The 12,977-nt window shown below is 41.2% G+C and overlaps 1 protein-coding gene across 4 annotated transcripts in view; it reads left to right on the forward strand.

Moving 5' to 3' along the window:
• Positions 1–12,977, forward strand: part of NVL (nuclear VCP like) — a 60,391-nt gene that overhangs the window by 35,783 nt on the left and 11,631 nt on the right. Inside the window, exon 20 of one of the 4 annotated variants that reach the window (XM_025165464.2) lies at positions 11,492–11,894. The exons of 2 other annotated variants lie outside the window; for them this stretch is intronic. In XM_025165464.2, the coding sequence (XP_025021232.2) occupies positions 11,492–11,593 (102 nt within the window). In that variant the 3' untranslated portion in view covers positions 11,594–11,894. Of the gene's footprint in view, positions 1–1,943; positions 2,075–11,491; positions 11,895–12,977 lie in introns of those variants that run through there. One more of the 4 variants, XM_088146173.1, reaches the window with a different exon arrangement.

The raw sequence follows: 12,977 nt of genomic DNA on the forward strand, positions 1-12,977 counted from the left end.
GTATAGCGTGTAAGTAACTTGACCATGGGTCAGGATGAACACCTTCTGGGATGGGAATCATTACAAGGCCTAAAGACATTGGTAGCCCATAAACAATTTCATAAGGAGACATTTTTAGTTCCTTTAAGGTTGCCATGGGGAGTACCTCTACCCATCCCCAACCAATTACTTCTACTACTTTGGCCAAGCAATTTTTCAGTGTTCCCACCATCTGAAAGAAGCCCCTCATAAGCAGTAGCAGAGGGAACTTGAAACAGAGGTACAAAGACCAAAAGACACAAGGTTGTTGAGCAGCCTATTTAACAGCCTGATTAGTAGAGTGATTGTCTTTAGTAATAAAAGGAAAAGTGCATCCAAAGGTGAAACAACATCAAAAGCATACTTAGACTCAGTGAAGATATTAATAGTTTTATCTCTAGCAATATGACGAGCTTGAGTTAAAGTTTAGCTGCTTGGGCTCCGAAGGAAAGTGGCAAGTGCTCCACTCAACAGATTAAAAAAAATAAAAAATGTACCCCCTGTTAAATGGACTCCGTCAACCACAAAGGAAAGACCCATCCAAAAAGAGTTCAAGGTTAGGATTTTGTAGGGGCACATCAGTAAGAGTTGAGTGAGATTTCTCTACCGGTTCTATGGTCTGCAAATGGTTAAGTTGGTAACTTCCTTATCTGTAGTCTCAAGAAGTAGAATTGCAGGATTCAATGTTATACACCACTTCAAAGTTACGTTTGGACTAAATTGAGCTGTTTCATAAGAGGCTAAATGCTGATGGGTAAAGGCTTGAGTTCAGCAACTTCATGAGGAACAAAATTAATGGAAAACCCATAACCAAGTCTTTTGATATTTGAACAGGAAGGATAGTAGCAGCCAAAGTTCTCAGGCATCCTACTGCACCATGAGCAACAGGGTCCAGCTGTACAGAACAGTGGGCTACAAGTCGCTCTGGCACTCAATAGAAGGCACTGGCAATTGAAAAATAGCATCCATTCTGGCAGGGAAAAATTCTCTTATGCCCAGGTGTATAATATAGTCCAGGTAAGCGACTTAAGGCAAAACAAAACTGTAACTTGGCAGGTGAACCTTTGTGATCCCATTCTGTGAAACTAAAGAGTCAAGTATTTGGGTCTCTGTGGTAGGCTTCAGCCAGTTTTAGAAGCTAACAGATAAACCTGGTAAAGAAAATTTTAGACCATCTAGAGTACAGTGGATGATGGCTCTCTGTTTACAAAGTTGTCAGGGAAAAGAAAGGTATGCCTCAAAAAAAAAAAAAAAAAAACAGTGTACCAACAGCTGCCAATGCACAGATTTCCCAATCAAATCGCTTCTCCCCCCACTCCAACCATCCTTCCCAATCCCTGCAATTTGAAATCAGCTTTCCTGGGTGCCAACAAGGAGCAAGAAGTTCTCCATCAAGTAAACACCCGCAGTCTTCTCCCTCAACTTGTAATGTAATATATGGCTCATCTCTATCAGAATGTTCAATAGGCAAAATTATAGTTTCATTAACCAGTTCCTTGCCTTTTCATATACTCAGTTGGTTAACAAGAGATTGCTGCATCAGAGGAGATGGTGGTGGTGAAGTGCAGTGTCAGTCGTTTTCCCCCCCCCAAAAAAAATTGCGGCCTGAAAAGAACTATAGCCATTGGAAACAAAGTGGTAATTCAACATAAATCAGTTTTTCAGTCCCAAAAATGCAAGGATAAGGTACTTTCAATGTGACATAATTTGCACTCTGCGTATATAGAGACACGCAGTGAAATCTTGGTGCAAGCTCAAAGGATTGAAGTTGATGTGTGTGAAAGTATTGCAAAAATCCTGAAAACGGGGTGGGGAAGGATTTTCTGTAAAAGCATTGTACAGTAATACCTCGGTTCATGAACACTTCTGTACATGAACAATTCGGTTCACGAACAGCACCGTTCGCAAAATTTTGCTTCCGTTAGTGAACTCCGCATCAGGTGACAAACACAACCCGCGGCCATCTTCCCTGCTCTGACACGTCGTCGTGGCTTCCTGTAGGCAAGGGGGACTCTCCCTCCAAACAATAACCGCCTCCCCACCCGCCTTCCTGTCCTCCATGCCAGAAGTCATCTCAAGCAAGGTTAGTGTTCTCTCTCTTCATACTGTACTGTACTGTACTTTGTTTCATATTTTTGTGGTTTAAAAAAAAATACATATGGTTCAGAACGGATTAACCTTATTTACACTGAACCTTATGGGAAAATTTGATTCGGTTCGCGACCAATTCAGTTCGCGACCAGAATCATGGAACGAATTAAGTTCATGAACCGAGGTACCACTGTACTGTATTCCCCTCTGGCCTCTTCCTCTTCCTTTTGACCTTCAGTCAATGTAACAATGTAAGAGGCAGGCATGGTGAGAGCAAATCTTGTAGGCTTTGAGTCTAGGTGAGGCTAAGGCAAATATGAAAAAAAACTTACACACACTTCAAACAGTGAAGAATAAATTGCAGCAATAAACAACAGAAACCTCTTACTTATCACAATGCACAATTATACACAAAACCTACACACCAGAATGAATGGTGGATGGAGGCCTGGCCAGGGCCTGCATGCACCACAGAGAGACTGAGCTTTTAAAGGAACAGACTGAAATATAGTTTAAAGTTTTTCTGTGCAACTCAAAACAGTTTCTCAGTCTTACATGCACACACAAATCTACACAGACAAATGCCCACAAACAGAAAACACTGGCACCTTAACATTGACAATGCAACAACAACAACACCTCCCTGCCTATTTCTACAATCCATCACAGCTCTGCAGGAACACAGGAATGCCTCCTTCCCACCTCTCAACTGGGGGAAAGAGATGGTTGTTGGATGGTCACGCCAAACACAACTTTGTGTAATAGCACAAAGCAAAAGCTGTGGAAGCAGTAGTTCTCAGCAATTTGCTTTGCTGAGAGAGAAATTTCCTTTCCAAGGTCCAGTGATAATAGAGCTAATAATTTCTAGGCCACTCCCTCCCCTCCCCTTGAACCGAATTCTTACTTAACACCAGTGCCTAAGCCAAAATTTGTGTTTTTTAATTAGCCATACTGTGACTTTTTTGGCCTAGTTTGAAATAAAGTATTTTGTTGAGTTTAAGTTTAAATTATTAAATCCCACTGAATTCATTGTATATAGGTTTTCAGCTTCAGTATTTTCTACTGAGTAACTCTGAATCTATTGATACTGTAAGGTCCATGGCTACCCAGAAAACTTGAAGTCAATCAGCAGCACAAAACAGGAGACTTCAAGCAGGGACTTCTCTAAGCAGCTTTTTATTTGGCCAAGCAAAAGTCTGGGTGCCCACACCATGCACCAGGAGAGAGCAGGGTGGCACAACCTTGAAGACAAAAATATAGCTTTTTCTAGCATTTTAAAATAGCAGAATTTAGTACCATTATAATAAAGATGAGTTTTTACAGCCAAAGAAACTTGAACAGAATACGTTATTCTCCGCCCTTGTTTGTTTATATTAATTCCAGAATATATTATTCCCCTCCCCTGTTTGCTTATATTAATTCAAATGAGTTCCCTCCCATGAAAGCCCCTAACTCTTATTCCTTATAAGTCCCTGTAGATCCCTGTTCTGGGTCATTCTTCCCTTTTTTAGGCTACAGGTCTAGTCATGGGAGGCACTTTGTTATTTTCGGAGCTAGCATGGTTCATTTGTGGTTAGTTGCTTCCTTTTGTAACTTTGCTAAGTTCTGTTAGTATTGAAGCTTGGCTATAAAGAACTTTTGTGCATGCTTAAAAGCTATGCAGTTAATATTGCCAATTTAAATATTAATTCATTACCAGTTTAGATATTGATCCCTTCAATACGGTACTGTTTTAATAGGACAAAGCAGCTGTAGTTTTAGGATTGTGGCCAGCTCCTGGCCTGGTTTTCAGGCAGCCTATTAATTCAGAACTTGGTCAGGAATGATCTAACTGACCCCGTCCCAAATAGACACAGACCAGTTTCAATTCTTATCTTATCCATCTTTGAGTTTATCCTGTCTACTACCATTGTGCAGCCCGAAGTAGATAGCAACTACAAAGGCAAAGCGCATTCAAGTTTGATTGATTGAACATCTAAATGGGTGTAATCCTTGATAGATTCCTCATCTCTGGATTAAAAGATCAGATGGATAGTGCAATTACCTGTCTTTTTTTTTTTTTTAATCTGCGCTCAGTCGTTACCGACTCTGCAGTGACTGCTTGGACGAGTCCTTGCAGTTTTCAAGGCAATTGTTTTTCGGAAGTGGTTTGCCAGAGCCTCCTTCCTAGAGCAGAGCCCAGCTGGGGAGCGCAGGAGGCGGGGTTTCCGTTGCTTCGCGCCCTTTTTGGGTGCACACGGTTTTTCGCACTTACCGGCAACTGCTCCCAACTCCTTTTTTGCAAGGCGCCGCCAGCATTTTTCCTCCCACCGGAGTGAGAGTACCCATTTATCTACTCATGTGAGTTTTCGAACTGTTGGGTTTGCAGGAACTGGGGAGGAAACAGGAGCTCACCCTGCTAACACGAAGGCTGGACTTGAACCGCTGAAGCGTCGACCATTTCTGGCCGGCAACTTTCAGCGTCATTAAGCCGCTGCGCCACCGCGTCCCCCTTACCTGTCTTCAGTTCTGTTTTAATTTTTTTTCAATATTATGTATTTACTACAAATATTCCACAAACATATTTACTACAAATATTTACTAAATATTGTTTGTTTATTGCATTTGTATCCTCCTTGATCAGTGATTTCAGGACTGCATAAGAGTTTATCCCCAGTATATTTGTGGGGGCTATGGGATGACAAATGGGACCAGGGATCTTACAGGCTGCAATCCAGAGATTGCATTCTCCCAGTGTATTGTCATGTATTAATCCTGCCACCGACGGGTTCAAGGTTGCTAGGTGATTTTTCTTGGCTGAATGAACCAGATTTTCTGAAATCCTATTCCAAATATGGCCCTTGTACTCCTCAATGTGAGCATAAATTTATTTTGTAACCAACTCTCTAGAAATCATCCAAATTTAGTTTAGAGAATCAAACAAAAGCTAGTTTGGCCTAGTGGTTAAGGCACCAGGATAGAAAGCAGGAGACTGTGAGTTCTAGTTCTGCCTTAGGCATGAAAGCTGGCTGGGTGACTTTGGGCCAGTCATGCTCTCTCAGCCCAACTCACCTCACAGGGTTGTTGTTGTGGGGGAAATGGGAGGAGGAAGGAGCATTAGGAATGTTCGCTGCCTTTAGTTGTTTATAAAAATAGTAAAGGCGGGATAAAAATATATTTTTAAAAAACCCTGTCCACTCATGCTTAAAAGAGCAGATTCTTCAGATTGCACTGAACTTTGTCAATGATCACTGGAGCTGATGAGAGGGTGAGACTAAAAGTTATACAATAAATTAACTTTAGCTGACATTTGGTAGACAATGTCAGCACTGAAGTACAAATCATGTCATGAATATGCAGTGTCTTATTTTTTAATTGCATAGTTTTGTCACTGTGCAACTTAAGACTCATATAGAGAAAGGTCAGTAGCACCTTTCATGAATTTGGGCAACACCTATTGAATGTTCTCTCTTCTGATGGGAACAATAATGATGTACATCTCATGTTGGCCAGGACAAATACCTCTTTGTGCCAGACGGAAAAGAGCTGAAGGAAAAACAAACTTGGCTTATATAGTGTGCTAAGCCAGGGATTGCAGCCTGTGGCCTCCGGACTGAATGCAGCCTCCTAGCCCTCTTTCTAGAACCTTCTCTGATCAAAATTGATGAGAACTGACAGCACAATTTCTTGGCCCTTTTGAGGTAGAAAATAAATATGGCTGAAAAAATGTACATGTTGTCTTAGGCTGTATCAATAGGAGGATAGTTTCCAAATCACAAGAAATAATACCAGTTTATTCTGTGTTGGTTAAACCCTTTTCAAATATCATATTCAGTCCAGACCACCACACTTTAAGAAGGGTTCACACAAACTATGTCAGATTCACAGAAGAGCAACCAGAACGAACAGATTAGAAACGAAAACCTATGAAGAAAGGTTGAAGATTTTGGAAATATTTAGCCTTGAGAAGAAGAGGTTGAGAGGGATATGTTAACACTCTTCAATTAATAGAAAGAACACCATACAGAAGAAGGTTGGGACCTGTTCTGTCTTGTTCCACACTTCAGGATGTGGTATAATGGGTATAAACTACAGGAAAGCTGATTCTGACAGAACACTAGAAAAAGTTGCCTGAGAGGAAGAGCAATGCCAAGTAATGCCAATTATTTAGAGAACAGTGGGCTCCCCTGCATGAAAGATGTTAAAAAGGAGGCTAGCCAGCTATCTGTCAAGGATACTTTAATCTGGTTTCTTGGCCTAAGCAGGAATTTGAACTCAGTGATCAAAACTATCTTTTCCATCTTCTATGAAAAATGTGAGTCCTGAAATAAACCTATCTCGTTTTTTAACAAAACAAAGTTTTTCCCACACACTTGCCCCAGCAATACATATGATATGGCCCCACCCATTTTTCAGATCTTGGGAGAGGCATATTAACCGTGATCCTTGGCAGTTAAAAGGATACCTATGATTTATGGCTTAGCAGGATGTGAGAACCCAGCCAATGTAGTTTGTGTGTAAATGGGAATTAGTGCTTATAGCATGACTTACAGATAGTCCTTATTTAGCAACGATTTGCAGTTACAACAGTGGTGAAACTTTATGACCAATTCTCGCATTTATGATTTTTGCAGGTCTGTAAAATAAAGGAAAAGTGAAGTAAGATTATAAGAACAGTTTCAGTTTCACTTAGTGACTGCTTTGCTTAACGACCAAGTTGTCAGTCCCAATTGTGGTTGCTAAACAAGGACTACCTGTATTTTAGAGCAATAAACCACAGTTTGTAATCATGGCTTGATACTGGTTTACTGATTCTTATGGTATACAAATGGAACTAATAAATGTGCTGACAAAGCAATCAGTTAATGTAACTTTAGTCATTCTTAATTAAACGATAAGAAATACCCTTTCTACTATGATGATACATAAATCTGAAGAATGCCAAACAAATATTTTCTAGTGCTTTCTGGAATATTTTGAAATGGAATACTTTGGATCAATAAATTAAATAGAGCATAAATCTGCAGATGCATTGCCCCGTGCAAGATCAGCACCCCCAGAGAAATCTAGAGTAGGCAGAGATGTTTGAATGGTGGCGGTTGTGCTAATTAATCCGTCTGTGAAAGATCAAATAATTTATATTTTGTGACATTTATTTATTGCATTTATACCACACTGCGGTCCCACAGGACTCATTGCAACGTTTGTTATTTGCCTCCTAAAATCTAGTTTATATGTAGATACAAGGGATATTGGATATTGGATAGATATTCATAGTAGTTGTATCTGTGTAACCATCTGGAGATTTATGAAAATATACTTGTGCCATTCTTGGTGTTGAAGGCTTCCCTTTTTTCCTTGAATATCCGTACATCTGAATGCATTTACTATATAAGGTAGGCCTTAGATACATGATAAAGCAGTGCCTGGTTTAAAGCTGATACTTATGGAGCTTTTTGAATTGCTTACAGGAAGCAAACCAAGGTGCATGGATAAGAACTTTTTTATTTTTTTGTTCAAGTTAGCAAAGTGAGATGAATAAATACAGAGTTGCTCTTATGCAGTGTGAAGAGAATGATTTCCTTTTATGGCATGCATCTTGACCACTCCTGCATGTCTAAAGGCAAACTTAAAACCACCACTTGCTTGAGTGAGAAATTGGCTGTTTTTAAAAATGTGGCTATTAAAGAATGCATACTTGCATATACACACACAGAGGGGAGTGGTGGGTTGGTCCCTCTGACTCCTCAGTTGGGGGCCCAAAGCTCTCCCCCATAATCTCTAATATGGCAACTTTCTACGATCTGTGGAGGGGACTCTGTTTGGTCATGCCACTTTCATTCAAGAACAGATTCCTCCGCCCCCAGCCCTGGTGCTTTTTACTCCAGAGGAAGAAGGTCGAAGAATCTCCTGTGGCATCAGAAGCGCATGGCATCATTGATGATGCTTTGGCAGAATCAATGTACAAGCATAATGAGAAAATACTTAGATAGGATGTCTTTGGTTACGTATATTGCAGCTAATGAATTGGCTAAGCATTAAAAGGCCAATAGGGAAATGAGAAAAGAAAATCAGGATTCCTGCCAGCAGCGCCCGCGCCCGCACACACACACACAGAGGTAGAATGAAATAGTAACAAAGACATAAAGAAAAACTCTGATCACGCCATAATATAAATTAACAGAAGAATCCTAACCACAACTGAGTTCAACTTCATGTTTTCCCTATATGACTAATGTCTTCTGTTTCACCCAGGATTGGAGCAACTGATCTTTAACCCTCTGGGAGAGATTTCCTTCTCCCATAGAGAAGAAAGGCATAGTAGTGCCTGCTTCCTCCTTCCTTCACAGCTTATCTGAGAGAGAGGGAAATCTGTTCTGCTACTGATTGCTTATTTAGAGTTTGCATTTCCCAGCTTTGCTGAACTCTGCTCCTTGTCTAGACTGGCAGGTTCAGTTTGGACAAGTAAACTCATATCTGAACCTCTGGAAGTATTTTCTCATCCTTCATGCTAATCTAATTTCTCAGGTCTCCTTATGATGTGCATCACCTAAGTGGTGAGCATTTTTTATAAGAATTGTTTTTCTAGAAACATCTAAACATTAGATTTTATAATCTAATTCTAAAATCTAAAAAATAGATTTTCTTTGCAAATCTAACCCAGTAAGTGTATTAGAATTACTTTCCCTTTCTGTAAGGATAATTATTTATTGCCTGAGCTAGGATCTTTCTTTAAATGAATGTAGATATTGTTGTGTCTAATCATGCAAAGAATAAGTTGGTCATTTGTTTTAATTAGAATTATTCTTTGCATTAAAATATCAAATTAAATTATCTGTAGAGCCAGGTGACATCAGGAGGAGCAGCTTTTTTTCTCCAAAACTCCTGAAACCCTGTCCTTCAACATAATTCCTCTCACAGCATAGCAGGGAATCTCTTTCTGTGTACAGAAAGAGGAATAATAGAGATCCTAAGGAATAAAGTCCCAGGGATTCTTTGCATCAAGACACTCCCAGAATTTTAAAGCAGCCCCCTACTTGTGATTTTGCAAAATGAAATGGGAAGCTTTGGCCAACCGAATTCAGCCTATGAATCACTGGTTCCCTATAATTTATTGTAGGTGTAGAAAAACCTGCAGAGGCACAGTTTTGCCTGTGGTATTTATTACCCAATCTGTATCCAGAGCAGAGAAGTCTCAGCAACTACATGGAAAAATCTTTTAATTAGAAAGCCAGTTTTAATCTTTAACCTTTCAATTACCGTTCAGAACTACGAAGATCTGAACAGAGTAACTATTCAAGACCACCACCCTCTGCCCCTTATTTCAGATCTCCTAGACCAGCTACCAAAAGGCATGCATTTTTACAAAGTTGGACTTAAAAAGTGCTTACAATTTGAATGAAAGGACACAAATACCTAACAGCATTCCATACTAGATAAGTCTGAATACACAGTGAAGCCTTTTGGCTTAGTTAACTATGTGGCTGTGTTTTCTAGATTCATGAACAAAATAGTTTTGGACATTTTAGGCAAGTATGTGCTGGTGTACTTAGATGGCATCCTGGTTTATTCCGAAGATCCCTCCTTGCATGGCATGCATGTCAGAAAGGTCCTACAAAGGCTCTGGGAAAACAAGCTTTTTGCCAAGTTGGAGAAGTTTGTCCTGCCTCAGTTAAACTATGTGGGGTACAGGATCTCAACTGAAGGCATACAAATGGATCTTGCAAACATGCAATCTATTCTATAATAGCACCTCCACTCCCCACCCTACCTCTCAAACGAAAGATGTGCAGTGGGCTTTGCTAACTTCTACCAGAAATTCATCCCTAATTTTGCCGATTGCATAAAACCACTGTCTCAGCTCTTTAAAAATGCGTGGTGATTCTCCTGGTCTATTCAAGAGCAAAAGGCATTAAAAGAACTCTGCTTCACAACCTCTCCTAAGGCACCCAGACCCTACCCACCCATATAGACAGACTCTTCAGATAGGAGCAGTTCTACTCCAGGTGGAGAAAGAAAAGGGGTCAGATCTACTGCCGTGTGCCTTTTACTCCATGGTGCTTTCCCCAGCAGAAAGGAATTATGACATTTTCAATATGGAGTTGCTGGCAGTGAAAACTGCTTTTCAACAATGGAGGCACTTGCTGGAAGGAGCTGCCCACCTAATACAAATTCATTCAGATCGTAAGAATTTGGAGGTTCTGCAGAACGCATAATTGCTCACTCCTCGACAAGCCAAGTGGACGCAATTTTTCTCCCATTTTGATTTTTACATTTCCTACATTCCAGGCTCACAGAATAAACTTCCAGATGCCATCTAAAATAAGCTGGAATATAGTGTGCTACACACACACACACACCACCGTGCTACAGCCAAGCAACTTTGAGTCCCACCATAAGTCATACCTATCCAAAAAGCTGGGATTAGGGAGACAGACTGTTGATCTCTTGGATTGGATTAGAGCACAGCAGCAGCAGATGCATATACCAGGATGACCTCCAGGGATGATCTCCAGAGATGACCTCCAGGGAGCCTAACAAGGCTATTTTTTACCTTTCACAGTAGAGGAGGGGCAGCTGTTGCACAATGGTCCTCTTCCCCTAAGAGAAGTAGTACTTCAACTCTGCCATGACAACAAAACAGCAGGACACGGAAGATGCTTAAAATGTTGATGTTCAACATCAAGTTGTTAGTGACTTCTGGTGGCCAAGGGTAAGGGCAGATATTAAGGATTCTGTTTCATCTTGTCATGTCTGCCACAGAGCAAAACCAGTTTCTGGTAAGACGGCTGGCTTGTTGCAACCTCTAAAGACACCATCACAGCTAATCAACTCATTAGAGAGCTGAAACAGGGTCGCCAGCCAGTAACTGAGTATATTAGTGAATTCTGTCTTTTGGCTCAGAATTTGACATGGAATGAGACTGCCTTAGTGGATGAGTTCCATGAAGGTCTTCCCTCGAAAATATTAGTCAAGTTGGCCCGGACTGAGTGCCCACAGACCCTGCAGGCTCTTACGCATTTGTGCCTTCATATTAATGGCCGCGTTCAGCAACAGAAGGCAATGATACACACCTCAATGGCACCATTACCCACACCATCTCAAAATCCCAAGGAATTTCCTACGGAGGAGCCTGTGCAAGTCGGGGGTGCTCAGCCTCAGCTCATTCAGGAGAAAAAGGACAGACGCTGGTGTGAGGGTCTGTGCCTATACTGTGGAAGCCAGGGTCACCTGGTTGCTACATGCCCTTCCAAAAAGGCCAGACCTTCTGTTGGGAAATGGACTGAGCCCAGTCTAGAAGGGCAGTTAAACTGGGCCAAGTTGGTGGCTAGCCAAACCCAGGCATCCCATGTTACTCCTGCCAAACACCTTGTTGTGACTGTTTTTTTTTTTTTTTTTACAGATCTCAGGAAGGCCAGCTTTACAGGTCCATACCATGATTAATTCAGGGGTTACTGCAAATTTCATGGATGAGAAATTTGCCAAAGAGTGGGATATTCCATAGCATGCAGTAGTGCCTCCTCTGCTAGTAGAGACAATTGATGGCTGGCTGCTACACTCCGGACCAGTGGCCTCAGCAACAGACCCAGTGCAAATGTAAATGGGCAGTCACATAGAATGGCTTAGAATTTTCCTATTGTTTTGGGGCTGGAGTGGCTTCAAGCCCATGATTCTCATATTGTGTGGTCCTCGGGTGCCATCACATTTGGGAGCTCTTCTTGCAAGTCTCATGTGTCCAAAATACTGAACACCCTTGCTGCTGGTGAACCACAGCTACCTCTCTAGAGTCTCCCTCCTCAATTTATGGACTATGCTGATGCCTTCAGTGAAAAAAGAGGCAGACCACTTCCCACCACACAGGCCCTATACTTGCTCTATCAGTCTGGTTCCTGCCAAACTTCCAGTAAGCGACATACATCCCTTATCAGAACCAGAATTAGCAGCCCTCAGACACTTTCTTGGGAAAAATTTGAAAAGGGGTTTTATAAGACCCTCCTCTTCTCCAGTGGCTGTACCCATGTTGTTTGTTAAAAAGAAGCCAAGTGAACTGAGATTATGTTCCAATTACAGAAAATTAAATGATATCACCATCAAGAACTGGTATACTCTACTGTTAATCTCAGAGCTCCTGAAACGTTTGCACAATCCTCAGATCTTCACCAAACTGGACCTGCATGGTGTAGACAATTTGGTAAGAATCTGGAAAGGGGATGAGTGGAAAATTGCCTTTTGTACTAGATATGCACACTTTGAATATACAGTGAGGTCATTTAAATTCATGCATGACGTGTTCCAGGATTTCCTGAATCAGTATGTCATAATTTACCTTGATGACATACTAGTCTCCTCCTCCTCTACATCTGAGTACACATAGCATGTTTGAAACATGTTACAGCACCTCCGAGAACATTGCCTCTACACCAAGCTTGAGAAGTGTGAATTTGAACATGCAACCATTGACTTTTTGGGGCATCATATTTCCTCTATCAGCTTCTTCATGGACCCGGTTAAGGTTGAAGCACTCCAGACGTAGCAAGCTCCATGTCGCGCTAAGGAAATACAACGATTATTGGGGTTTGCCAATTATTATCGCACATTCATACCCCAGTTTGCTGAAGTCACCACTCCCCTGACTTAGCTTGCTACATAAAAGAACCACATTTACCTGGAATGAGGCAGCACAACAATCTTTTGAAGCGCTTAAGAATGCATTTGCCTCAGAGCCCATCCTCAGGCATCCAGACCTCTCACAGTCATTCATATTAGAAACGGATGCTTTGAGTGTTGCCATTGGGATGGCATTACTGCAAGTGGATAAGCAGTCAAGTTATCTTATTCCCATGTGCCTACTACCAAAAGCTTGTGCCTGCAGAGAAAAATTACACTGT

This window comes from Python bivittatus, unplaced genomic scaffold (assembly GCF_059951505.1).
Source record: "Python bivittatus isolate LINGU-HERP-01145 unplaced genomic scaffold, Pbiv_v1 ctg000020_np1212, whole genome shotgun sequence".
NCBI classification, from domain to species: domain Eukaryota; kingdom Metazoa; phylum Chordata; class Lepidosauria; order Squamata; family Pythonidae; genus Python; species Python bivittatus.